Source organism: Tympanuchus pallidicinctus, unplaced genomic scaffold (genome assembly GCF_026119805.1).
Source record: "Tympanuchus pallidicinctus isolate F22 unplaced genomic scaffold, pur_lepc_1.0 scaffold11, whole genome shotgun sequence".
Taxonomy (NCBI): Eukaryota; Metazoa; Chordata; class Aves; order Galliformes; family Phasianidae; genus Tympanuchus; species Tympanuchus pallidicinctus.
In genome coordinates, this window is record NW_026294627.1 from 16,608,660 (window position 1) to 16,635,813 (window position 27,154).

At 41.1% G+C, this 27,154-nt stretch overlaps 4 protein-coding genes across 8 annotated transcripts in view; 1 reads left to right on the forward strand and 3 right to left on the reverse strand.

Moving 5' to 3' along the window:
• The window catches only part of MIPEP (mitochondrial intermediate peptidase), a 67,436-nt gene extending 55,689 nt beyond the window's left edge, over nucleotides 1-11,747 (reverse strand). The window contains exons 1-8 of the mRNA XM_052671195.1: nucleotides 11,568-11,747; nucleotides 8,375-8,548; nucleotides 7,014-7,102; nucleotides 5,731-5,817; nucleotides 4,602-4,665; nucleotides 4,006-4,188; nucleotides 1,047-1,203; nucleotides 511-559 (exon numbers count right to left, since the gene is read on the reverse strand). Of these exons, the coding sequence (XP_052527155.1) occupies nucleotides 511-559; nucleotides 1,047-1,203; nucleotides 4,006-4,188; nucleotides 4,602-4,665; nucleotides 5,731-5,817; nucleotides 7,014-7,102; nucleotides 8,375-8,548; nucleotides 11,568-11,732 (968 nt within the window). The 5' untranslated portion in view covers nucleotides 11,733-11,747. The remainder of the gene's footprint in view (nucleotides 1-510; nucleotides 560-1,046; nucleotides 1,204-4,005; nucleotides 4,189-4,601; nucleotides 4,666-5,730; nucleotides 5,818-7,013; nucleotides 7,103-8,374; nucleotides 8,549-11,567) is intronic.
• TNFRSF19 (TNF receptor superfamily member 19) overlaps nucleotides 1-27,154 on the forward strand; it is a 501,102-nt gene that overhangs the window by 126,342 nt on the left and 347,606 nt on the right. The window lies entirely within an intron of this gene.
• Nucleotides 12,043-22,708, reverse strand: LOC128074894 (complement C1q and tumor necrosis factor-related protein 9A-like). Its single transcript, XM_052671208.1, has 4 exons — nucleotides 19,924-22,708; nucleotides 17,394-17,585; nucleotides 15,427-15,489; nucleotides 12,043-13,243 (listed from the first exon to the last, which is right to left on the reverse strand). Exons 2-4 carry the CDS (start codon nucleotides 17,557-17,559, stop codon nucleotides 12,450-12,452), a joined length of 1,023 nt encoding a protein of 340 aa, XP_052527168.1. The 5' UTR covers nucleotides 17,560-17,585; nucleotides 19,924-22,708; the 3' UTR covers nucleotides 12,043-12,449.
• SPATA13 (spermatogenesis associated 13) overlaps nucleotides 22,886-27,154 on the reverse strand; it is a 58,114-nt gene continuing 53,845 nt past the window's right edge. For all 5 annotated transcript variants that reach the window (XM_052671184.1, XM_052671185.1, XM_052671186.1 and 2 more), the window contains one exon: nucleotides 22,886-26,752. In XM_052671184.1, the coding sequence (XP_052527144.1) occupies nucleotides 26,571-26,752 (182 nt within the window). In that variant the 3' untranslated portion in view covers nucleotides 22,886-26,570. The remainder of the gene's footprint in view (nucleotides 26,753-27,154) is intronic.

Genomic DNA, 27,154 nt, shown 5'->3' on the forward strand with positions numbered 1-27,154 from the left:
CACTACAGTACAAGAACTTTCCTTTCTGCTTTTCTCATTCAAGTACTCTCAATCAAATCTTTCTTACCCTCTTTTCAGAAAGAAAGAGAATGCTTGGGATATGCACAACCCCATGAGTAAATGACCCCATTAATACACAGTGATGAAAGTGTTTTGTGCTGTATGAAACTAAGGGGAAGATAGCAGGACAAAGGGGAATTTGTTCATAGACGTAAAGTACATACATGAAGTTATGCACATGGGAAAAGTCCATAAGAGGTGCCCTTCAATACCTTACTGTCTTCTTGTTTACTGTTGCCTGCATTTCTTGTCACATCCCTTGTATTCAGTCTTAGCTATTCTCTGATCATAGCCACACAATACACTTTAATAGTTCACCTCAGAACTCTTGAGACAGTCTTGCTTTTTATTTCACCAAAACATAAGCAGCGACTGATTTTGTAGTACATGAATCCCTCTGCTCTTGAAATGCAAGCCTGCTTACAAAAATATCCTAGTGAAAAGACATACCTTTCAGACAACTGGTCAGAAAGCTTCTCTAAAAACTGCGTTACTGTATCTAGAAGTGCAGGGGGGAGGAAAAAAAAAAAAAGGAGGAAAAAAAGAGAAAAAAAAGGTGATTCAGTCCCTTGAAAGGTGTCGCATTTGGATCAGAGCTTCCCAAACAAAAAAAAAAAAGGACCCTTAGAACATAAGAGCATCAAAACAATATGGTTGTTTTTAGAATAAGAAATCATATCACTGACCACTGCACCACCATTTCAGGGGAATTCGGTACCATGTTTATGTTATGTCATTACAGCATAATGGCAACTTCGTAACTGAAGACTGAATACTGATTCTTAACAAAAAACACTGGACCCTATTCATATTATTTCCAATTACAAGGAAACATGAGTTTTTCATTCAGCAAAATGTAAATGAAATAAGAAACTTCACTGGAAGAAATGTGTATAAACTTAGCAAAACAAACTAGCAGCTTTCAACATCACACCTAACACAGCTCATTCGCTTTTTCAGCTTACTGCTCCACACATGCCTTATACCTGGATTTTTGGCCATTGTTCCCTGAAGAGCCCTGTGGGCAAAGGTGTCATACCCAACCAACTGTGCCAGACTGTTTCGGCTAGCAAGCAGTTCTTCTAGACAGCTTAGCTGCTCAGCATTTGGGTAAAGAAAAATCTTGTAAGCAGCTTCTCGTACCTAATATGGAAAAAAAAAAATAAAGTCACATTGTTACAGTCTAACTCCTAAAGAAACAAGCAATGCAACTGAAAATCTGGTATTCATTGATATGTTAGAAAAGTATTTTAATAATAGTGATTATGATTCTTTGTCAATTACTGCTCTCTTACTCATTATAGATGAAATGCAGTGAGACAACATAACAGTTCAAGAGTGCTAAAAGGGATCCTTGTTCTCCACTCCTGTCAACAGTCCCCTGCTCTTCTCATTGCCTCTCTTTGTGCCAACATCTGTGTTTCTCAGAGCACTCTGTGAGCTGTCTTAGCTCATTCAAAGCTCTGAAAATTGTCCTTTCCATGTCATTCAAACTGGCTCCTGGAAGGATTTGATGAGAACCAGAGACAGGATCAGGGGATAGAAAGAAGAGGAACAGAAAAGCCTTATTTCTTCAAGGTAGCAAGCTATTAGTCTGTCCATCTGCTCATGGATAATCCGCCTTTCTATTTCTGATTTATTTTTATTATATCTCAAAAAAGTCACCTCAGCAACCTCGGTAAAATGCTTTTTCAATTTCACAAACCAATTTAAGAAGACCTTTCCATTGTACATTTTGTACAAAGGGAAGATGCAGCCAGACCCTTTTTGGTGCAGAGCAAGAGAATGAGATGTAACAGACACAAGCTGGCAGATAAATGTTTCCTATTCAATACCATGAGAAAAACCAGTTAAGTGGTCAAACACTAGGAGTACAGGTTGCCAAGCAAGATGGCACAATCTCCATGTCTTGAAAGCATTCAAAACTCAACTGGATATCGGCCACGAGCAACCTGACCTACTTGATCCCATTCTGAACAGGATAAGGCTGACAAACTCCAGAGGTCCCTGCCAATCTGTATTTTATGATTTCCAAAGAGCCTCTTTAAATACCTGACTCAGAAATGCAATCATTACTGATGTATTACTGGACGCTTAAGTAGCAATTCTGCAGATCACACTGTTTTCAGGACAAGTTTATAAATGACACACAGTGAGTATTTTTCCTTCACTTACATCCTCTCAGTGCCACGATTTTAATTCATTTTTCATTTCTTACAGAGAACGAACAATTCAGCTTGGGTTCCACTACAGTCAGCTTTTCTATTTTTCGTGATAAACAAGATCTCAGTCACCTCAGTTACTTTATGTGAGAAGATTTGGGAGTTGTAGTAGATGTAGTTCCTAGATTCAGATCTAAAAGACTAGATAACCACTGTCACATCTCAAAGAATCTAAATCCATCAAGTATCATCAACAATAACCAAAATAGGATTATTTGGGATAATTCAGGGATAATTGGAGGGGTCCTAAGGAGGTCTCTAGTCCAACCTCATGCTGAAAGCAGTGTCAGCTATAAAGTAAAATCAGTTTACACAAAGCTTTATCTGTTTGGGTCTTGAAAATCCCCTCTGATCAAGAGATAGTACAACTTCTCTGGGCACCCTGATTTATTCCGTGTGTATCCTCATAATGAAGAAGTTTCTCCAGTTGGAATTTCTAATTTCCAATTGCGTCTCCAAGTCACTCCAGTATGACACTGTCCTTCTTGGAAGAAGTAGTGAGGGGGTGTCCCAAACTGGATGCAGCAATACAGATGTGGTTTAAAGTATGCTGTATAATAGGCTATCAACTTTTCCTTCAGTCTCTGGTTTTGCCCCTGTTCACCCAGGCTGTGCGCCCTGCCGGAGTCACTGCTGGCTCATGCTCAGCTTGTTGCCCAGCCGCCCCTCATTCACACTAGTCATACCAAACTGGATCCTCACCTATAGCTGGCTGTTCTTCTCTCTGAACTCTTTCACTTAGTACTTCAAAGACCTTATTGTTGAACAGTGAGGAAAAGAAAGCAGTTAGCATCTCAGCCTTATCTGTGTCTGCTGTAGCAAAGTCACCCATTTAACCAAATCACAGAATCATTAGGAGTTGGCAGGGACCGCTGGAGGACATCTAGTCCAAACCCCCTGCAATGCACAGGGACACCTATAGATAGACCAAATTGCTCAGAGCCTGGTCCAACCTTGCATTGAATGTCTACAGAGACAGAGCTTCCAACACATCTCTGAGCAATCTGTGCCAGTGCCTCACTGCTCTCACTGTAAAAGACTTTTTCTTTACATCCAACATAACTTCTAAGTTTTTCACCTCAATTTTCCTTTTGAGCCTGCTAGTACCAATGGATCAGTAGATGCTCCCCCTGTTGCTTTTGATGTTCCTTACAAGTCTCAACTCTACTTGAGCTTTGCTCTTCCTAATCTCATCCCTAGACGTAAAGGCACAGTTTCTAATTTCTCTCTTTTACCCATTTTCACTTGCAGTCTGCTGCCTTCTGGAGATGAAGCTCTGTTGTGACTTCCCTTCTTGCTGAAACTGACTTCTATTAAGTCTGCTTGGTTCTCCAAGTATCAAGATAAGCTGGCACTGGGTATTTTAGTATCCAGATTGTGCTCAGAGGAGACTACTTTTAAAAAATTGCCAGATTTCTTAAGCTTCTTTACCCTTCAGAGCTGCATCTCATGGGATCTCACCTCTCAGTTTACCGAATAAGCTGGATTCTTCCTGCCAGAAATCCACTCTTTGTATTCTGCTTCTTTTCTTCAATCCACTCAGGATCTTCACTATTTCATAGCTATGATAGTCAAGGCTGCTATTGATTACTACGCTCTAAAACAGTTCTTCCTTGTTAGTCATAACATCATAATCCTGAACCATATGCCTGAATACCAGTTAAAATAACTAATATGCTCTCCTGCCATTGAGCATGCCAAAGCTGAGTTGGGTAGTACTCACCAGATCATTGGGACAGTCAGCATGCAGACCAGCAACTTCTAAGTAATTGCCTTCGGTCGTAAAATTAGATCGAATATGCTCTGGCAAAGCGCGTTTGTCAATCTTGTTGGGAAGGTGAGTTCCTGTCAGAAATTCGTTACACAAATCCAATATTCTGACGTTGAGGTCGACTGCCTTTTTACGCTGTAAGAAAATTGAAGTACAAAATACATCGGATCTTCAGATATTTAGTTAAAAAAACCTTAAGCTTCCCAGAAATGATGCGGAAAATGCTACATTTGAGATCAGACTTACAGCATCAACACATTCTTAAGGTATAGCTGAAGTCAACAAAGGAAAGATCAGCTGCTCAAACATACTTCATATAAAGAACAGCCAACTAACATCTGAAACAACATTAAAAAAAGCCCACCATAGAAATGACTTAAGATGGAGAAAATTCATCTCTTCTGACAGACACCAAATTCTTCACAGAAGACAAAGGGCTTTTCAGAGGACAAATTGGCCCAGAATCACATTTCATATCCTGCATGTATTGTTATCTGGTCTTTAGGAGTCATGAAAATTTCTATACAGGTGTTGTAGCAAAAAATTACCTTTTCTTCATCCAAATGAATGCCACTGATCTCAAAATCAAACATAAAAAGTTCTGCCACTCGCCTAAAAATACAGTAAATCCCTGTTAAAACAGCCTCATTTGATACTAAGCATAATTTCTTCACATCTTTTATGTTTGATATATTTAATAGAGGATATTATTTATTCCACAAGTACTGCTGTTACAGACACAGACCTCCTATGTTTTAAGCCCTTAACAGTTTACGCAATGAATCAAAATTTTTCCTTTGTAGTGGTTTAGTCATCTGCACTGAAAGTAATCTTTCAAAATAATTCTACTACTTTAATCTAGATATTTAACCAATTTGTGCAAATTACCTTTCTAATTTGACACTTCATTTATTCTAAATGATCAGAAAACAATCTCTTCAAATCTATCATCTTTGATTATAAGGAAAGAAGGATCAAGGAAATAACTTACTTGTAACATGAGCAAACATTAGGCATTAAGCTTGTCTAACCACGTCAGGAAAAAATAATCAGAAACTGTAAGTACAGAAACAGCTAATAAAACGTTTTACGGCAATCATAAAGTAAGCTTTAAATATACTGATAATCTGATTTTGAAAGAAGAAAAACCATCTACAGCTCACAAGTTCCATTAACAAAGGCATTCTTATTTTTTCCCAAAACATCAACAATGGTGTTATGCAGTAGAAATTTTTCTAGTGGACTCTTGAGTAAGGCTGAAAATCAAGAGATCCACCTGACATATTCTCAGACTGAATAAAGCTCCTCGATTTCAGATTCTACAAACTGAACTCAAGTGGTGTAAGTCTGTTCCCTATTTTTATTGCTAAACACTTTGATGCATACATCACAGAAACGCCCCTCATTTTAATCAAGATGCTATTATTATAGAAAATCTTGAATCCTCATTGTTTATTTTCATGGATATCAGTAAAGCTGTGCTCTACAGTCACAGGGGCATGCTCCAAGACTGCAGAACTACAACTTCTAACCCACATACAGGTAATTCAGTAATAACCAACACATTTGTCACAGGGATGTGGTATGTTTTCCAGTTGGACAAAACACAAACCATACGCTCAGTAAGGAATGAGATACACTATCTAAACATCTAAACCTATAAACATTAATAAGTACCTGGTTTCTGGATCGAGGGAATTCATAACAACTTCATCAGCTAACAACCGTCTCAAACTCTGGCACAGTTCAACATCTGTATTTAATCTGGAAAGGCAGAAGAAAAGAATCATACATTCGCAACCACTATAAATATTTCAGTCTCTTGATAGTAGTACTTAAAGGCCAAGTTAAGTCTTTACCAAGATAACATTAAAACCAAAGTTCCTAGTTCACAAGAATACCTAAAAACTACAAATATAACAAACAAAGGACATGTAGACAAATTAGCATGGAGATACATTTAGTGCTTCTGATGGGAAAATAATTCTGAATGGCATTTTGTGGGAAATACAAGCATGGTCTTTAGGGTCCCTTCCAATCCAAGCCATTCTATTCTATGATTCTGTTCTAAGAGAATCAGGTTAATTTGTGAACACTTTCTACAGCTTTTTAATCAGAAATGTCATTCAGATATTGAAGTCACATTGCTACAAATGGCACGCTCTGTCTCAGCCTTGAAAAACTGTTGCTAGTGAAAGGTTTCCCAAACACTCTGGCAAGACCAAAGCAACAGTTCTGCTGAAATTTCAGAAATTTCTCTTTAATCTGATATTTCAGTCACAAAGCTTACCAAACTGATATAATGCTGGATCACAGAGATAACTTTCAGGATTTTGATTGAGATGTTAAAAAGAAAAACCAAAAACCAAGCAAATGTCCAGACGCAGGTCCACACTTTGAATGCAGAAGGCTTTAAGAACAGGTTCTATGAAATGGAATTCTGTAAGATCTCACCTGCCAGAGTAGACCAAGCATAACTATCTCAGTCCTACACAGACAAACCCCAAAACATTTAACTTAAACAGGGACTGTCCTTTTCTCTTTCACATATCCCACTCACAGGCTGAAATTCAAAGATTCGGCACTCCAGGGAAAGAAGTGTTGTGAAATACAACAGCTTGAACCTTCAAACCAAATTAACATTTTGTACATAAGTCTTACAACACCTAGCTAACTGTTATGAGTCTTAGAAAAATGCAGTTTTAAATCTTCAGCGGATTTCAGGGACATGGAGGCAGCTGATAACCTGAACTCTGTTATGTACACAAAATCAAACTTAAGGAGAAAAATATTTTATTAGATACTGTAATAAAATTAAATTCTTGAATATCTGTTATAGGAAGACTGAAAATTTGTTGCCATACACAAACATTTCTTACATATTTTTTGGATCCATCTTATTATAGATGATCATAGGGTACACATAAAAGATGCAAATGGCAATAGCAAACAGAACATACTTTTCCACCACAGTACCGATATTCCGGCAAGCTTCTTCAGCAGCCTCTCTGAATGCAAAGTCAGGATGGGCAATTTTCACAAAATCAGCCTGACGCAGTAAAAGAAGAAAATAATGAGTCACAAAATCATATTAAAAAAAATTAATTATAAACAAAGTTGCACTTGAATAGTTCTACTTATTGCTTATTGGTACGGTTCTGTATAACCTACTTCAGTAATTTGCACTTTTTTCCCTCAAAAATAAATCTTACTGAAGAACTGTGCTAACAAGTTTTAAAGCAGACAGTGAGTGAGTCTTTCCAAAAATATCTTTAATCTATGTACTTCTTTAAACTGTCTTGGTACAGTTGACCCCTTAGAGTCCCAGTCCAAATTGCTTCTAGATAAAATTCTGCAAGTAGGATAGGCCATCTTTGAACACAGACAACTGAAAGCAGCTCACAGGAGGAACCAAGATACCTTTAATTCAGCAAAGTAAAAAAAAACTATGATTCCTGAATTCTAACACTAAGGGCTTCTGTTACGTATTGACTGATTAAGAGGAAATAGTTCATGCTATAAAATAATAGAGAAAAGAGAATGAGTGTGTAAGTACTTTCAGAAATCACAGAACCATGGAATGGCCTGGGTTAATAATAATCATCTAGTTTCAACCCCTGTCACAAAAGAGGTCTTGAAAAGAACAAGGAAAAAGATTTGAAAACTGAAACCACGAGAAATTCAAATATGAAAACCAACGGCAAAAAATTCAATGAGATATTATTTATTAGCAACTGATTTCAGCTGGGAATGCTTTCTACAGATAAAGAGCAACCTTCTTCTAAAAGATACACTTTGGACAATTTCTAGTGAGCAACAAAGAGCACATGGCAAAACTCAACATTTTGTGATAAAAAACCTAGTTCTGTAATTCTGCAGACACCAGAAACTGCAGTCTAGGAAAACAGTTGCATTGTGGTAATAAAAGGCAACAGTATTTCCAACCAACAAGTTATGCAGTCCCCCATCTTCTATAACATAACTGATGCTGGAAAGTTTATGTACTGATATTACCAGCAGAAATAGTAAAATACTCCTCTGATTTCAGCTCTGTTTTTCTTGTCATGGCTTCTGCATTGCTCCTACATCTGTCCTAAAATTAACCAGACAGTTTGACAGGATTTGCAGCTAACTATATTCTGTTAAAGCCTTTGTAATTAACTTTCACTCAATTTACTTTTCAGTCTTAATACAAAACCTCACAGAGCTGATCTGCTATTTACTGCAATACTAAAAATGTGAAATGAAACAGAACAGCGTAACGTGTAAAGTCAGTCAGTTTAAAAGGAATTGCTTAAAATAGTAATAAAAACTAACTTACCAAATCTGCTACTCTGCACAAAGCATCTGAAAGCTGATCAAAGATCATTACAATCTCAGGCCCAGGTGGTGTTGAACATGCCTTCTGAACTAGCTGTTCTGATTCTTGCAATGCTTTGTCCTGTGCTTCTTGAAATCCTTCTGGACAACTCAGTTCTGGAACATCAAACAGACCCTGCAGTGCAGAACATAACAGAAACATATTGCTATCACCTTCCTTGTTTTCTGCCTCTTTGTTTCAGTACGAAATTTCCACTGTGAAATGTTACCAGAATGATCCCTCCAACACAAGTATCCTAGTAGAGCTAAAAGTCATAAAATCAATTAACATCAGCCAAAGATAGTGGCATCATACACGAACATCTTCACTTTCCAGCATCACCCTTCAAAGAACATCCTCACTGGAATTCTTTCAGCCAAGATTCTTCCCAGCAAATGGAAAGAGTTTGATATAAAACCCACACAAACTTCTCCTGTACCATCCTGTAACTTGCTGTACTGTCCTTCCTTCCAGAGCACAAACACGTGACAAATCATAAGTCTTACGTTCTGAAAATAGGGAAAATCATCCTTGTGAAGCAAAAAGACCTATCAAGGAAAGCGAAGAGTAAAGGGGGGTGTCAAAATAGCAAATGAATGTCTTGACCAGGTGTTCCAGATACGAACAGAACACAGATCTCCAGCTCATGAAATGAGCCCCAAGCTCTGGAAAAAGATCTCAAGGGAATGACAGGCAACAACTCAAAAAAAAAACGGTATGAACAGTTTTGCTCCTGACTGTTTTTTTATCAAGTCTGTCCATGTCCCACAATTCAGGGTAAGTACACTGACTGAGCACAGCTTTGGCAGGGCAGACATGGTCAGCAGTTACACACTGCACTTACTGAAGAGAGTTAAGAAGTTCCTGCTGTGGATCACACAAAATTGCTAACACTACCTGCTAGGAAAGTCCTACAGTACAGAGCCACAGTAGGAAAACAAACAAACAAACAAACAAAAAAAACACCTCTAAAAAAGATAAAATAGTAACTCTAAAAGCAGTACACTACAACTCCCTTTGCAATTGCCCAACCACAATACAAGCATCTCTATGGCTTGTCTGTAAAAGCATATGTTCTGAAGAAGCATCATCAAAAATAAGCATTTGTGACATTCTGAGCTGCTTTGTTCTATTCTATTCCTGTTGCTAATGCAATCACTTTTTCATAATACTCTTAACACAAGTTGGTCACCCTAAGACAATCTTTTTTTTTTCACTTCCCATGTTTTCATTTGTTATATGGGGACAGGAACCAGACAGCAATAGAGAACACTGGAAAAATACATATATATTTATGTGTATGTCAGCAGATGCACACGTATGCATACATGAATTACAGTGCCCTTCAGTAATGTTTGTTGCATAAGACTCAAGGCCTGGCCGCTTTAGTCTGCTCCAGATAGTTGAGGACCTCTGCTCTGCAGATCCTGAGAGCTTAGGAGCTTGTGCAGCCCAGAATCACCATTTATCCTTGGCAGTGAGCACACAGCTCACTGATGCCCTCTGCAATTAGAAAGCATCTCCTCTTCGACACAAATTAGCTGAGAAGTTCCTCTTCAACATCATACAGAACTAAACATAAAAATTAGAGGAAAGAAAAAGCCCGGTGCAGTTTTGCAGTTTTCCATATTCTTCACCTATGTGATTGCACAGCTGCTGCATCGCCTCTTTGCTTTGGCATCTGCATTTATACCCTACGCGTTTTAACTTCTAAGCAAACCTGTAATAAATACTTGTACTCCTACAGAGCTCTTAAGCCTCTCCAAAGGCCAAGAAAATACAGAACCCTTTCTCTAGAGCAGGCAAACGCACAACATTTAGCTGGATCTTTTCCTAGAGCAAGACCTTTGTCAGTGCACTTGCAAAGGGAGGGGAAGAGATGAAAAGTGTTTCTCAAACAAATGCTAGACTGTAAACAGCAGTCAGAACTGCAACAGTGGCTGAATCGCTTAGTCCCAGTTCAACAGTCTCACTGCTGCAGAAACAGGTGATTTGGAGCACGAACGCCTGGAACTCACAGGTATTTGGCATACTCAGCACTGGTGAGGCCACACCTCAAGTGCTGTGTTCAGTTTTTGGCCCCTCAGTACAAGAAAGGCAGTGAAGCCATGGACTGTGTCCAGAGAAGAATAATGAAGCTGCAAAAGGTTGTGATCACAAGTCCGATGAGGAGCAGCTGAGGGAACTGGGATTGTTTGGTCTGGAGGAGATTCAGGGGAGACCTCATCACTCTCTACAACTGCCTGAAAGGAGGCTGTGAAGAAGTGGGGGTCAGCCTTTTCTCCCAGGTAACAGAGAATGGCCTCAAATTGTGCCAGGGGAGGTTCAGGTTGGATATGAGGAAAAACTTCTCAGAAAGAGCTGTGAGGCTGCCCAGGGAAGTGTGGAGTCATCGTCCCTGGAGGTGTTCAAGAACCACGTGGTTGTGGCAGGGAGGGATGCAGTCAGTGGGCACGGTGGATACGGGCTGATGGTTGGACTGGATGATCTTAGTGGTCTTTTCCAACCTTCATGACTCTGTGATTCTGTGTATCTGCATGCACAGTGCCATCAAGACTGCCATCCTATGCTGGTCAGGAGCTTGTTCAGATTCTTAGGATCCTCATAAACAAACCTAACTGACTCATCCTAAAAAGAAATACATCAGAAAGCCCGAGTGTCACCCACCCAATATGTAATTTTTGCAGTGAGCCACTTAACGTTACGAACAGTATCCACATACAGTGATGACAGCTAATTCAGTCTAATTCCAAAGCACTGCTGAAGAGCACGGACACAATACTGATAAAACAATATACAGCCAAGCAGCAGCTCCGCACACAAGGCTAAAGACACAGGCACCCAGGCACCCAGGCACACAGGCACACAGGCACACAGGCACCCAGGCACCCAGGCACACAGGCACACAGGCACACAGGCACACAGGCACACAGGCACACAGGCACGGCTCCCTCCGCCCAGCACCCGGTTTCCTCAGATCCCGGAAGAGGCCGCAGTTCGGCCCCGTGGTTTCCAACACGCCGTGCACGCAGCGCGCACCTCCCACACCACGTCCCGCATCCTCCGGCTTCCGCGATCGGCGCAGGCCCGCCGTCCCCTGCCCTGCCCTTGCCCTCTCCCTGCCCTCTCCCTGCCCTGCCGTGCCGCCGCTCACCGTTTCCCTGCCCGCCGCGCTCCTGCGCTGCTGCTTCGCATCGAAGGCGGCACCCACGGGGCACCAGCTGGTGCTGACGGCCCGCCGTCCCGGCGCCCCGGCCGCCCGGCCCCGCAGCGCAAGGCCCAGCGCCGCAGGCAGCGCTCGCCGGCAGCCGGCCAGCATGGCGGAGCGCGTTAAGGCCGGCGAGGCGCTCGGGAGCTCGGCTCCGGGCACGACCGCGAACTCTGCGCGTTCCGGCCTGAGGCGAGGAGCGGCGCTCGCGAGCGGGAAGCGGAGCGGGAAGTGGCGCCTCCCCTCAGCCCGGCCGGCCCCGCGCTGCCTCCCCGCGGCCGTGCGTTGGAGCTGACGAGAGCGGCTTAGGACGCCCGACTGGGTCAAGGAGGAGTTCAACGCTCTTTGCATTTATGCCGTTTCTGTCGTCTCGATCCGTGTTTCAACAGATGGGCATGAGAGCTGTTTGTTTTCTGCTATATTCAGATGGAATTGGCCAGCGGAAACTTTATTGGGGTGTACTGAGGGACACAGGCATATGGTATTAATGGATGGAACAAACAAAACATGAGACATGAAATAAAATAAGGATTAATCTCTAAAAAAAAAAAAAAAGAAAGAAAAGAAAAGCAAGGAAAAGTACTAAGTAAACCAGCATCGAGTTTGCTTGCAGGCTGGATGTGGCTCTGGGCAGCCCGGTCTGGTGGTTGACAACCCTGCAATATAGCAGGAGGGTTGGAAATAAATGATCATTGTAGTCATTTTCAACCCAGGCCACTCTATGATTCCATGAGTTTCATAAAGAACCTCCACCTCTTTGAACAGTAAGATTTGGGTGAGCAGAAATCAGACAACAATTCACTCAAGTCACAGATTAACAGCGTGGCTTCATGCTGTGAGTTCCGGCATCTCAGAGGTGCTGAACAGGAGGAACCCAGTGAAGGTGGTATCATCATCAGCATCTGCAAACAGCCCATTGAAGCTCTCTCCTCGGTGAGCCTGCAGCCACACCTCATCTCCTGCCCGTAGCTGAAGGATGGCAGCTCCCGACGCCTGGTCCTCAGCACCCTGGTATCCATCCATGGTGTGCAACATCTTGATCCCGTTTTTGACTAGAGCTACTCGGACATTCCTCGAGTAGACAGTGATATGGTAGGTGAAATAGTAAACACCAGAGAATTTGCAGGTGAATTTGCCGGTAACTGGATTATAGTCACTTAGGCCATTATAAAGCACCTTGTCGAACTTGATTGGGTGACTGTGGGGAGGAAACTTGGTGGCAGCTGTAAGGCCTACACTGAAAGCACTCCTTGGCAGAACTGCTGGGGCACCTGTGTTTCCCTTGTCTCCTCTGTCTCCTTTCAGGCCTCTCTCCCCCTGAATTCCTGGACTGCCCGGTGGCCCCAGATCTCCAGTATTACCTTTAGGACCCGGATTACCAATAGGGCCAACTGGCCCTGGCAAACCAATTATTCCAGGATGTCCAATTTCACCCTTTGTCCCTTTTGGACCTATGGGCCCAATGTCTCCTTTTAACCCCTTTTGTCCTTGCAGTCCCAGCTCTCCCTTCTGACCTTTGTAACCCACTGACCCTATAATTCCTTTTGGTCCTAGTTTCCCAGGTCGTCCTCTTTCTCCTTTATCTCCTTTGTTCCCCTTCTCTTCAACAGTTCCATTGGCTCCTAAGTGGGAAAACCAAAAAGTCCAGTGGATTAGTGAGTCAAAACATGAGTTTCAGCACAAAAACATATGTGTATGTCACCACTATATACACCGTGCTCACCACATGTACAGTGTTTCATACATGTGAGTTCAGGATAAGACAGAAAAGCCTGCTATTACAATAGAAGATAGGGGCCTTTGCTGAAAGCAACAAAAATAAGCTCAAAGAAAGGAAGGTGTGATTAGTCTACAGGCTGCTGATAGCACTGACAGCTCGGATCATCTCATGTACAAACAGCATCTGTTCAGACCCATGTTCTCAGCCTTTGCTATATGTGAGGTAGACAGTTTGCAATTTCATCAGAGAATCTACTACTTGAGCAACACACAGATATTACTTGCCATGAGTTTATATAGTTCCTACATGATGGGACTTTGTTTGGGTTACCTAGATTGCTGTTGAATTGCAACTGAAAGCTTTTTGTATTGGTATTTGCTTTCACATGCTCCATTTATTCTTCATTCACACTTGGAATGAATCTCAAAGCTTTTGAAAATCCATCTGTACAAAGTTTTGCAGAGAAAAGCCTTATATTTTGAAGGGCACATTAGCAACTGATAGATGTAAGTGCTAGAAGATGCCATAATGTCCATACACTCAATCAATCAAAGCCAGAGTCTGATCATTTCTGTGTGAAAGCTTGTGGCTTTTGGTATTTGGAATAATACTGTATGTAAAATGTGAACTTTACAGTTCTCAGCTCAGAGTTGAGAGTATTTGGCAGCAGCAACTAAGTAAAACCATGAAATTCTGTGAAATTCTCTTGGAAAAAAAGCACAACAGATCCAACAGGCCACTGACATGGGAAGATAGCTCTGTAATGCTTAACATTTATGTTTTCATGCCTCCCTCTCCTTCCTTCTAGTAGACTGAGGAAATGTCTGAGAGCTGTAGAGCAGACCGTCACTACTCCCATGCAGTGCATATTCCATGGTGTATTTCAGAATAATCCTAAGGATTTTGGAGAACCTGGGTGCAGTATTTGGCAGATTTCAATGCTTTTGGAAATATAAATTGTCTATGCACAGTTACTCCAAAAGCTGCGTAAGTCCAGCATCACCAAGTTTCTGAATTTGTGTTCCAACTTGCACAATGTCTCATTGCTTGCTTTTATTCACAGATCATCAGGAGACTTTCTAGATGTGTGTAGTTTGGCTAAGCATGTAGTGTAGCCATTTTCTAGGCCTTCATGGCTTGGGTTGTTGGGATTATGGAAAAATTTATGGTTGCTGTGATGAGATAGGAAAAACATCACAAGAATATAGGAAATGGGATCTGAGGTGAGATGCTGGTTTTATAGAATGCATGGCTACTCTTGTCCTGTGGTCTCTGGGGGCTGCTTTAAGCCAGGATGCTGGGGCTAATGCCTCATGGGCATATATTTTAAAATACTACTGAAGATGCTGGTTTAACTCTGGGCTGTTTCACAGAATCACAGAATTGTAGGGGTTGGAAGGGACCTCCAGAGATCATTGAGTCCAACCCCCCTGCCAAAGCAGGTTCCCTACAGCAGGTCGCACAGGTCGGCATCCAGGCAGGTCTTGAACATCTCCAGAGAAGGAGACTCCACCACCTCCACTCCACCACCATGTTTGCATAAGGTGTGATTACACAGAGGCGTGGAAAAGGTGCAGGAGATTAGAATCGTGGAATTATCCCAATTAATCCCAAATTGGAAGGGACCTACCTGATTGATCTTATTGAATAACAGGATCTACTGTATTTTCAAGTGTACAACTCATGTCTTTTGTAATTCTTTTTGAAGTACCTTTGCCTGAAGGTACATACATGCCTATGGGAGCTTCAGTTTCCTTGGATAGCTACAGATGTGATGTCTGCCTCAGCAGCTGACAAAGGGATGAGCAATAGGAAAGGTGAAGTCATAGGCTGAGCAGATAAGTTATATGGCATCAGAGGCAGCAGGGTGACTGGAGGGAGCAAATCTCTCTTGTACTGTCAGCCTCTACCCCTTCTGAAAAAAGCTTGCCATGGTTTTATGATTTTTGGTTATTGTATTCCACATCATAACATCATGTAGTGCACTAGGAGTTAAACTTTAACACTACATTGCTACAGCTAGAGTGTATAGCATGTCCAATGCTCATAAACCCATAGGCCACTAACAGATTGAAGTGCTCTGACCTTTTTGTCCTTTTTCTCCATTTGCACCATCTTTCCCTGGAGTGCCAGGAAGTCCTGCTTCCCCTAGTACAGAAGAAAAAAACAGATCTTCATTAAACAACTGTAGTACCAGAAAAAATGGGATTTGAATCCTTCTCTGATCATTCCTCTTCAAGTTTGGCTAAACAATAATGTAGTCATTTCATTCCTGACTTCCGGTGCATGCCACTGCTGAGGCTTTTGTCTCATTGGGAGAACAGAAACTCTGCTTGGGAAGAGCACCTTTTTGAGACAGAGTTCTTAACATAAAGAAGGGGAATACTGAAGTATGTGAAGGAGTATGCTGGTCAACATCAGTGAAGTGAAAACCTCTTGTCCTCTTGTTGCCTTCATCCATGGAAGATGACATGGAAGATACCAGCAGGAAAAGGAGTGAGGAAGCTACTTTCAGAAAAAAAGCTTTACCCTAACAAAAAGCCTCAAAGTGAAACAGTGATTAACTGCCCCCAAAGAAAAGACATCTTAATGTAGACCTGACTGTCAGTGGCTCAGAGCAGACAGTAAGCAGCAGGTAACTTTCTTACCCAAACTGTAAGTGCTGATTATTTTTCAGCTGATCTAATTTACTGTGTAGGCACACAAAGAGTTGTGGTGTACTGGAGAGGGGAGTGAAGGGGTGGCAACAAGATCTAGCAGAGGTTCCTGCCTGCACCATTATTGCCACCAAAGAAATGCAGTCAAATTACACCTTCAGCACTGATTGCAGCACTCGCTTCCTATGGAGGCACAGGTTTTCCTGGCAAAGAAAGTGATTCATTAGCTTTTGGGTTGTGACTGCGCCAGTAACTCTATTTAGGTCAGGCATTTCCTTTGGCTTAAAAGGCATAGTAAAACATTGTAGCATATTTCAAGTTAATTTCTAGCAGACTGTTGACCTCAGTTTGTTTTGCGTACTGGGTTATGTGCTACACTGAAAAAAAAAAAAAAAAGAAGAAAAAACAACCAAAAGCTGTGATTCACAATCTGCAAGATCAGGATGGCAGAAGGGTTTATCTGATGAGCACAGTTTCAATCTGGATTGATTTGTGCACACAATAGGACTGTTCATGACAGGTTTATGCATTAAGCCACGACGCCCACTGTGATGCCACACAGTTGCTGACCTGACCAACAGCCTGTTGGGGGAAAGCTTTTCCTACCAAAATTTGTGAGCAGATATGAAGCAGATTTGTGTTTGTTCTGTGTTTTGCGTTCTGGACCTGTGACATTTCTGATGAAGTGTTGTAAGTCCTTGTCTGCGAGTTCATCCTCTGGTAGATCCCTGGCCTTGATGATGCAGCATGGATGCAAAGGGCAGCCTTATCCTGAGGCTTAAATTACCACAGGAGTTACTGTCTTCGGCCTGAGAAGGTTTCCTGTCTTCAGTATTATATGCAAATCTCTCTTACAGCCTACTACAGCAAGCATGAATCCTACACTGTTTTTTAGATAAGGTCCTTCCCTCCCCTTCAGTGTAATGGTGCTTATGTTACAGCAAGTAGGGACTCTGAATCAAGTCCTACAAATGTAAAATGTTGGTAATAAATAGAAGTCTTCTTACCTCTGCACATTTCTTTTTACACTTTTTTTTTCTTTTAATTGGGCTTGATTTTTTTTTCTGAAAGTATAGTTGCTATTTTAAAGATGCAGAAATATGTTTACAGGCTTCAAAATGTTTGAGCAGACCTGAAAATATTCCCTAAACAGAAAGTAAAGGCTTTCATTTTTGAATCTGTTTTTGTTGCTTGGACCTGACCTCTCTATTATCTCTATTTTGCTTTCATTAGGTATTATCTCATATCTCCATCCTCAAACCAGAAGGTGATGGAAGCCTGAGATGTTTTCTGAGGGCTAGCTGGACTAATCTATTAATGCAGGGTGCCAGGCATCTTTGGGAAACTAATAGCAAACTATTTTGTACTTCCAACTCTCTGTGTTGAGCACAGTACCTGTGTCTCCCTTGTCGCCTTTTGAGCCATCACGTCCGTCACGACCAGGTATGCCATTGTGCCCAGGATTGCCCGGAATGCCAGGATATGCTTGGGTACAGATATCCTGCTTTTGTGCTTCTTCTGTGCTGACTGCGATAGCCAGCAGTATAATCCAGCTTTTCATTCTTTAGAAAGGTTAAACGATCTTGGCTGAAAGATGTAAGAAAGGAAAAGTACATTTACTTAAGTCTGTCTGATTGGTTTTTTCCTCACATTTAGTTTGTGAGCCCAAAAACAGTGTTGGGGAGGGAGGAAAAAGAAATGGGCTTCTCAACATATCTCTTGTTTTGTTTTGTTTTATTTACAGGTCTCTATATAGCAGTAAATACCATCCTTGACACTACTGGGCTTTATTTCCAATAATAATTGAATGGGAATATCAGACATACCTTTGTCATATAGGTTCTGTCTCGTATTTTCTTATACAGTGTGACCAGTGGAAGTAACTCTGCAAGGACTGTCCGTACAGATACTGATGCAGGTAGATGGGGAGCAGCTGAAAATCACCAAAGCTCTGGGGAAGCTGAGGGCTACCCCTCATGTCCTCGGGATCTAGCCAGCAACCAACAGCTCAATACCTCCCACTGGGTTTCCCACTGTTCTGTTTAAACCATCAGAGTACTGACAAAGCATAGATTTTGTGAATATGGTTGATCTTAAACTGTATTTCAAGATCATAATGAAAAAGCAGAATTGATCATCACACTTCCAGTGATTTGATTTACTCTGACCAACAAAACTCCAATGTCTGGCAAGTCCACGAGGAAATGTGCTGTAGTGGCTGTTCTAAGGCCTAGGGCACAGGCAAGATTTCAAGCCCTGGGGGGTTGATTCAAGTAAGAGTAGTGACCCTACACTCATACACAAGGATTCATACAACGTCCTGTTCCTTTAAGCTGCTGTTCAGCTTATATATAACATACAGGCACTCTTTGTCGTAATTTCTACATTCCCCTAGCCAGAGCAGCACTCACACAGGAGCTGCTTCATGGCTGCTGCTGCCTGACAGAAGCCTGTCTACAGCTTCAAGCTCACTCCTTCCTTTCTGAAAGGTTTGATAAAAACAGTACCCTACCCATTTGAAGTCAACATACCTCTTCTCTCAGGGCTCCAGATCAGATAGTGTTGGCCGTTAATAACCCAGTATTTATCTAACAGCTTCTTAAGGGAAAAATAATATAACTGAGCCAGTCAGGCAGTTTGCAACTGAGAAAAAACAGGGCTTCTCCATCTAGATTTCTTCATGACTCCTCATGGCTACAAGTTTGTACCTCTCGTCTCCCACGAGCTGCCTGCAGGAGGTGAGCTAAGGTGATTCAATCCCTTAACTTGGCACAAAACAATAGCATTTGTTGCTGTTGTTGTTTCTTCCCTTTTATCACAGTTAGTCTTTTTCTGGGTTAATAAGTTGAATGACCTCACAAAGGGTCAGAGCTGAAGCAGAGTGAGATGAGGACAAAGATGTGAGGAATCAAATAAGAATTTTTTTGCAAAAGCAGATCTTTAGTCTAGTTCTCCCCCTCTCATTTAACTGTGCTTCATAAAATCCAGCTTATTTTCACACTTTCATTAGGGAGCCCTTGCTGTTTTATGGCTTTGAGGAGAGGTCCACTGAACAGGAATTGGACTTGCCAATTACTCTTTATAAAAGTAATTAGTGGGAAGAAGTTAAAAAGAGGGACAAAAATGAAATAGCAACAAAATTAATTGCAAAAACTAGTTGCAACAAAATTAGTATTTTATTTGATGTTATTATCTTTTAACTAATGCACAGAAGCTTAGCCTATGGAGGTTAATGGTAGTCAGAATAAGTACATTTTATCTAATTGACTTTAAATTATTTCTTTCATGAATAAGAATGTAAGGCTAAGATCAGTTTCCTTTTGAACTACTAACTAGGATTGTGACATTTCAAGTGACCATGTCAGAGAGACACCAGTATATATTCTCATTAACAACAATTGCAACTTGGTAGGAATATTCAATGTAAACATTCATTCAGTTTATAGGGTAGGATAGCCCCACATTTCTAACACATCCTTTAATATTTCCTCCTGTTTTCCAAAATATTCCCTGTTTTGCAGCAGTTATGTAAATGTTGTTGGCGGTGCCTTTGCCAGCAGCATACAAAGTGGTGTTTGGTCACACACCAGCAAAATCTCTCTTCATCTGCTGCTGGTTTGTACCAAAGGGGAGTTGAAAATACGTCAAACTTTTGCTATTTCCGAACTATAAACATTTGCTGCCTTAGTCAAAGAAGTCTACAGGAAAATGAAAGGAAGAAGTGCTGTATGGGATGCTGTTAACATATGAATTACCCCATGGGGAAGTCTGACAGTCCTTGTCCTCCCACAGAAAATTCTATTCCCAGTTGTTCAAGGTATTCTTTTGTGCCTAAGCATTTCATCCCCTTACACGCACTTCTCAGCACACAACAGCAATATCAGCATCAGCAGCAGCAGTGTATATATCATATCTTTGCTCTTACCTCATTCACTTTGTACTTGCAATGTTCTTGGGCATCTTTCAGTATTACATAAAAGCTTCCCGTAAGGGAATGCAGGCTCCAGATATGTGCCTTGAGGACAAGCACTTGTTTGGTCACTGAATTCTCAAAGGTCAGTGATTTCATTTTGAGAGCTGTTCAATAATTAAAACAGAGCTAAACTGGAATCTCTCTGTTAATTCCAATAGTAAGCTGAAGTGCTCTGTACTTCAGCTTTTGCCACGGTTATGTGAAATAAAATTGTTAGGATGAATCAATAAAGCTTTGATATGCCTGTTCCATTATACAAATGTGTTATTTAAGTTTGTAGGACAGAACACAGGTCCCATGGCGTTATTTTAGCAAAGGAAACTTACAAAGGTCAGTTAGCAGTTTATGATGGAAGTGGGGACAAAAAGAATATAGAAATTACAACAAAATTAAAACCGTGAATGTGACATCACCAATGTTAGGTGATTATGGAAAAGAAGTAACAGGGCTGAGTTAAGTAAAGAAATTGGATGGCAGAGCTTTTCACGTGTAGTTAGCAAGCTCTCCATTGCTGTTTGAAGGGTGGGTCATAGTTACAGCACCTCTGAGTTTATGACCCAAATTTGAAGAAGCCATAACTTGATGCTTCAGTGCATCTTATTGACATTACTGAAACTGCTGCTCTCTGAGGACTAGCAGGAAAGCAACTCAGTGTATCATCAGCTCCACAAATGCTGATCATGAACAGTGAAGAGTGAAAACCATTAGTAAAAGGAGTTAATGATATAAGAAGTGGCCTCAGTTCACCCTGGTTGCTGCAAGTGATTGAAAACCTTGTGTCCGGGGTGGTTCCTGCACTGCAAACAGCTGACGAACCTGGTCTGTCCATTGAACAACCTTTTAAAAATCCAGAGCACAGCTGAGCAGTGAATGGTTTTCACTAAGATCTTCACCCCCACCCCGTGGTAATAAAAAATATTACAAGCTTTATGGTGAGAAAAAGGGCACTGTGCAGCAATTAGCTGCTCTCCTTGAATCATAGAATCATTGAATCACCAAGGTTGGAAAAGTCCTACAAGATCGTCCAGCCCAAGCATCCACCTATCACCAATAGTTCTCACTAAACTGTGTTCCTCAACACAACATCTGAATGTTCCCCTAACACCTCCCTGGCAGCCTATTCCAGCCTGACCACTCTACTGGAGAAGTAGTATTTCCTAATGTCCAACCTGAATCTCCCATGGTGCAATTTGAGGCCATTCCTTCTAGTCCTGTCACTGCTTGCATGAGAGAAGAGGCTGACTCCCACCTTCCTACAACCTCCCTTCCGGCAGTTGTAGAGAGCAGTATGGTGTCCACTAAGCCTCCTCTTCTCCAGACTGAACAATCCCATCTCTGCAGCCAAATTAACCTATTTGCTATGCTAATGTGAAGAAATGAGAGCCACTACAAACAATGCTTTTCTCTTCACCCCTTAGACCAACACTATTAATCCAATTTGATGCCTTTTTGTTGGTTTTATTGAACACAGAACCAAGAAGGACAAAAGTTTCCATCAGCTGTTTTCTAGCATTCCTTGTCACAGAAAAGATGGCTCGGAAGTAGTTGTGCAGAAGCAAAAGGTCATCATTCGTTCTTATCAATGCTGCACCTGAGTGGCAGGAAATGCATGTATGGTTTTTTTTTGATTGATTACTTTGATAATTACCTTTGTCGAGGCTGAACATGACAGTAGTGATCATGGGATATATAGTTATTATATATCCAACTGTATGACTGGGTATCTCCAAAGTCATAAAACGAAAAGCTTCACCTGATAGATCAGCTCTTGAAGAACTTAAAAGACAGTGCTAAGCAACTCCCTACGGAATTGGGCCTGAATGTCAAAACATTAAATAAAGTGCACAAATGAGGTCACCATGGCCAGATTTCAGTTGTTAGAGACTTCTGAGGGACATCCTCTTCAGGAAGCCTACTGACCATGACATTGTACTCCACGGTTTGCAGAAAGTATGTTTCTCAGCCATCCACAGCCTCACTCTGTGCTCACATTATGTATTTTGCTTCGATCCCTGAGCGTTCAACACAAACCTTGTCCAGCAGTGGCACGTGGAGGCCTGGAAATTGCCAGCTCTGAAGTGAAGCAAGAACTAGATATAAAAGATTGAACATTGAAAGGAAAGGGATAAGTCAGCAAGCCCAACTAATTTGCTATCTTCTGAGTTCAGAAAAACGTTTTTCATGAAAAGATTTCAGGAAATCAGATTATTTTGTTAAAACTATTGTGTCTCGGTGAAACCGTTTTTTAACATGGCCTTGAGCAGGAAGGACATGTGCATGCCATTCAGATGTGGTCCTTGCTGCATCACAATGATGAGATACAAAAGACTGTTCTCCACTAGCCAGGGCAGCAAGCTGAACCACACGCATTTACACAGCACGCCCTTTGGGTGAATCCTTTTCCTGGGATTTGGGTATTTTCCAAAGAAAACAGAATATAAACCTCCTCACCTAAACCACAGAACTTAAATCACCACCCTCTGTTTGCTACAGTTTTATTAATAGAGCAGCTGCATTTGCACTTACTTCCAAGGGTACTGGAGAACAGGCTGCTAGGACAAGGTGAAGTACAATGACAGTGGATGCGTATATCTGGGGTCTTAATAAGGATGGTTTCTGCATGAACAAAGAAGAGTTCAGCCCCACAACTGGGTTCAGCAGTTTGCTAAAATGAATTCGTACTGGGAAGTACTGAAGTTGTCACTAGAAACCAACAGAAGATGGTGTGATATGTTTTTTCCTTTAAAATCATAAAGTAAATGGGACAGCTGAAAAACGCTTGCTACACAGAAGAGATTTTGTAGCCAATGTAAGAAGTCCAGCACCTCTAAAACTGTACAATAAAATTTTATAAGACACAGCTGAAGAACTTCAGCTGTACATTATTTAATTAAAACACGTACAACGAGAGGAAAACAATGGGAATGGAAGTTTGTACTTATTTCCAGAAAATAGATTCATTTGACAACGTTCCAAGAGTAAACAAACATTGTAATGCAATTACTTCAGAACAAATACACACGAAGACACTGCAGTCCTATACATCGTGTTTCAGCCGTCAACAGCCAACTCATCTGCTCTGTAGCCAAGACGCTTGATTTACAGCACATGTAACAGCACACAGATGGTGAGATGCACGAAGTAAGATAGAATGTTACAAAACACTTGTCAAAATAAAATACACACGCAAATTCATCCCTAGTATTTACAACAAATTGTTTTAAATTAGAGATCGTTCAGAAGGCATCTCCTACACACTGATGCCACATATAGAAAAAAAGCAGAAAGGAGGTCGAGGAAAGGTACTGTGTTAGTTATGGCTAAAGACCTTTGGCTCCAAAACTCTGCTCTAATTATTTTCAAAAGACAGCTAAAACGCAGAACATTTAAGCAGTCTGTCTTTGAACTCCTTCACTACACCGACCACTAAAACTCAATGTGAAATTTAGCATGGCAAGAGCCACTTGTAAAACAATCTTATTATTTTATACATCAAATGCTCCCAGTTAGATGCAATTATGGTTTGGCATTATCCTAACTCAGTGGGAGCACATTTGAAGACAATTACATTTTACTGCATCTCATGCAAAAAGTCTGAGGTTGTCTGCTCAGCAGGCCATCAGGAAGGCTCTGGCTGTGCTTTAGCTAAATGAGGCACAAGTATGCTTAGTAGTTGCCCTAGAACATTTGACAGTAACTTATAGCAAACAAAAGTGAGTGGAAAAGACAGCTTTCTGAAGGTAAGTTTTGTCATCAGGAAAGTCAAGACTTTCATGTTCTGCTAAAGGACAGAGATGCTAGAGCTGAAAATTTTACATTTTATTAGCAGCTCTCTTCCCCACAGACTCTGAAATCAGACTGATCCCCGAGTAAACATTTGCCTTACTTGTTGGATAATGTAACTGTGTTTTTGTTTAACCGTAATTCATTTAAAAGATTATGGTGTAGTTCAAATTTGGCCTGCCTCCTTACATTTTATCAGTCTTGCTGTATAGCCAGCACATTCTTTGACCGACAAATATATAACCCAATAAAGTACAGTGTTGGTAGCCTCTTCAGCTATTGAAGATTGCAAAGACACAGAGGACATTATAAAACACATCTACAAGTAGGGCACTATATATAAAACTGTCCTGAGTAATTTGCACCATGAAACGTTTTCTCTTTTTGAAAGTTCTCTTAAGGGAAAAAAACAAAACAAAACAAAACAACCTGCTGCATCCAAAACCACATACAAACATTTCTGTTCATTGTTAGGGCTAAGGCACCAGCACTACTACATGGGAGGAGCCTTTATGGGCACTGATGTGACAAAAGATACATCCCAAAATCTTTTCATCAAAGACAAAATTGTGGATCTAACTCTCACAATGTCTCCAGGTCACTCTGGGAAAGTTTCTGCATGTAAACTGCAATCCAACTCCAGATGTGTTTGCATCTGGAACAAATCTTTCAAAATGTGGATACGAAATACCTCCACTTCCATGATACATGCACCGCTTTGGTTTGCAGGCCTGAACACGGGATGTACCCGTGAAAATGGATATGTAAGAAGCAGAGAAGGGTTGCTCAGTTACGTGGAAGGGCATGCATCCACACTGGCATTTGGAAGTCAGTTCATCAGTTTAAATTGAGCATGCCAAATTATCTCTTAGACAGCTTGTTTTAAACACAAGAACTGAACCCAGCCAGCTTTTGTCACCGTCCTTCTTGTGCGCTGTCTTTAAGCTGGGCTGTTGTAAATGTCAGTGCATATTTCCAGTTCCTAACTGTTTCAGGTCATCTTCTATCACTACAGAAAAGCACAAGCAATGAAGTTCACTATGGAGTGAACAATTTGGCTGAGCATCACCAGACTTTGCATTATTGCTGAGCTATATACACAAGGCATTTGAAATGTACAGTCGTCACAGATGTCATTTAAAATCAAAACTACAAACCTGCACTTTGCAGAAGTTGCAGAAAGTTACCGAATCACAAAACCATCAGAGTAGTGGGCTTCAACACTGATGGTAAGTAGAAAGTTAGAGGTAAGAATAGCAGTAGGAACAAATACATGTTTAAAATAAGGCTTTTTTTACATTGTTATTAAGATGCCTGGCCTCTAGCCCATTGTTTGTTCTTCATATATTACAGATTCATTACAAAGGTGATTGCATCCACTGTCAAAGAATACTCTTGGATCTACACTTATCATTTGATAATGCCCCTAATCAGCAGCATAGGATAAAGTATTTGAAAGACATTCAAAACAAATCAGTTCTGAAACATAAGGAGTCCTCTTTTCCTTCCATATTACCAATAGTCTTGCCATTCTTTGTGAGTTAGCGAGTAGAAATGATCAGTGCTGCAAATAGTGAGATCCTGTTTCTTCTTGGTGGCACTTAGAAGTTGTTCTTCCAGATCAACCCACAGCAATGCAGATCACATCCTGTGGATGTGACCAGAGCTGACTTTTCTCCAGCCAGATCCTTCCCCTTCCAGCACAGACCAATGACTCTGAGACAGAAATCCATCTTTGATCCACATAATTATTCTGTCCCTTCCAGTAAGGACTTCTCTTTCTTTGTGAAGAAATCTGGTCACAACTCATTGTTGATTTCCAGTATAGAAGAAGCATGGATCCAGACTGTTCTGAGAACTTAATGGAGACATTTCCATTACCATTCATCCATTTTCTAAGTGAAGCTACATGAGTACAAAGTGTGTGGGCTAAGTAGCATAGCCATCAGTCAGCAGTCAGCTCGTGCTGTCTCACCTCTGACATTGTACATTCACATTATCTCCATTAAAAAAAAAAAAACTTTTTTCACAGAGAAATAAGCATACTGGGAATATAAAGAAGCGTCTCCCAGGCTAAGAAGTGCACAAGAAGTGATATAAAAGCTCTATACTGAAGAGTATACATGCAAGCAGTATATTGCTCTGACTGAAAGAAATCAGAGATGCCCTGGGCGCCTCTTGTATCCACTTGTATGCAATAAATGCACACATCTTTGTAGTCCATTTTGCACTCTCTTCATGTTTCTATATGACAGAATAAAACTCCCCTGTTCCAATCTGGAATATGGTAAGGCCCTATGGGACATTCTCCTGCCACTTGGCAATTTAATAGAAAAAGACAGGAAGGATTAGGCATGTTATCCACCTGATTTTAATGGGCAGCTCTGCTTGGTTCTCCAAAAGGAGAAAACTCCCCCAAGATTCCTTGCTCACATACCCTTAAGGAAAAATCCCTCCCTGTACTAAATTTGGCCATCAGCGTAAGATTAAGAAAAATGAAATGTTACAATGACCTGCACAGTTCTATCATTACTTCAGCATAACTAAGAAACAGATCAAATACTGCTGCTTCAGAGTAACAGTAAGCTGTTTTTGTCCAAAGGAAACTGCTCTTCATTAGCAATGCTGACACTTGGCAACATTTACTTCAGAGCAGTGCTGAGCCACTTCATTATTCTTCTAGACAAAGTTTTATTTCTGGCTCAAGGGAGCCCACGGTTTTTCCTCCAAAACTGGAGATTCACTGAGCTTAAATACGCTTAGCTGGGTCTCCAAGGCCCTTCCTTGGAATAAGTCTCTCCCCATGCTGGCGCCCTTCACTTTTTGAACGGGGTGAGTTTGTTGAAGGTATGCCAGAAGAGGGATGGCTTCCGCTTGGGTTCTGCCAGGGCGAAGACCTGCTGCTGTGGGATGCTGGTGGGCACGGTGATGTGGCGCTGATGGATGGGATGCAAGCTCTGGTGCAGAGGAGGCACAGGACACCCATTATAGCTTACACCTGGAACAGGAAGAGTTGAAGAAAGTATGAGACAGCTAGCAGAGTTACCAGCAAGGGGAAAAATTGAGCATGGCATCATGGGACAGATCCGGTAGTCAGTAAAGACAGAATTTATTTTGCCATGACATTACATGAAAGCACTACTAGGTGTCACCTTCTCTGATGCACAACCTTTTAAATGCTGCGCTTATTTGTGTTAAGAATAACACCAGTACAAATAACTGGTACAAAAAACAAGCAACCATTTCACAATGCCTGGCAACATTATCCGTATGGGTAAATTTGCATATATCAAAGGGGAGATGCTTAAAAAAGTAGAACCTTTTACTGTAGTCAACCCCCAGATAAGACTAAGTAAAATGCCACCACCAATGAAAATATGTTTCTTCATTTTGGAAAATA

Excerpts from the sequence above, each read along its gene's own strand:
- LOC128074894 (XM_052671208.1), bottom strand. The coding sequence starts at position 17,559 with ATGAAAAGCTGGATTATACTGCTGGCTATCGCAGTCAGCACAGAAGAA. Across the intron at positions 15,490-17,393 it reads AGGCGACAAGGGAGACACAG|GGGAAGCAGGACTTCCTGGC; the intron begins GTACTGTGCTCA and ends CTTCTGTACTAG. Across the intron at positions 13,244-15,426 it reads TGGAGAAAAAGGACAAAAAG|GAGCCAATGGAACTGTTGAA; the intron begins GTCAGAGCACTT and ends TTTCCCACTTAG.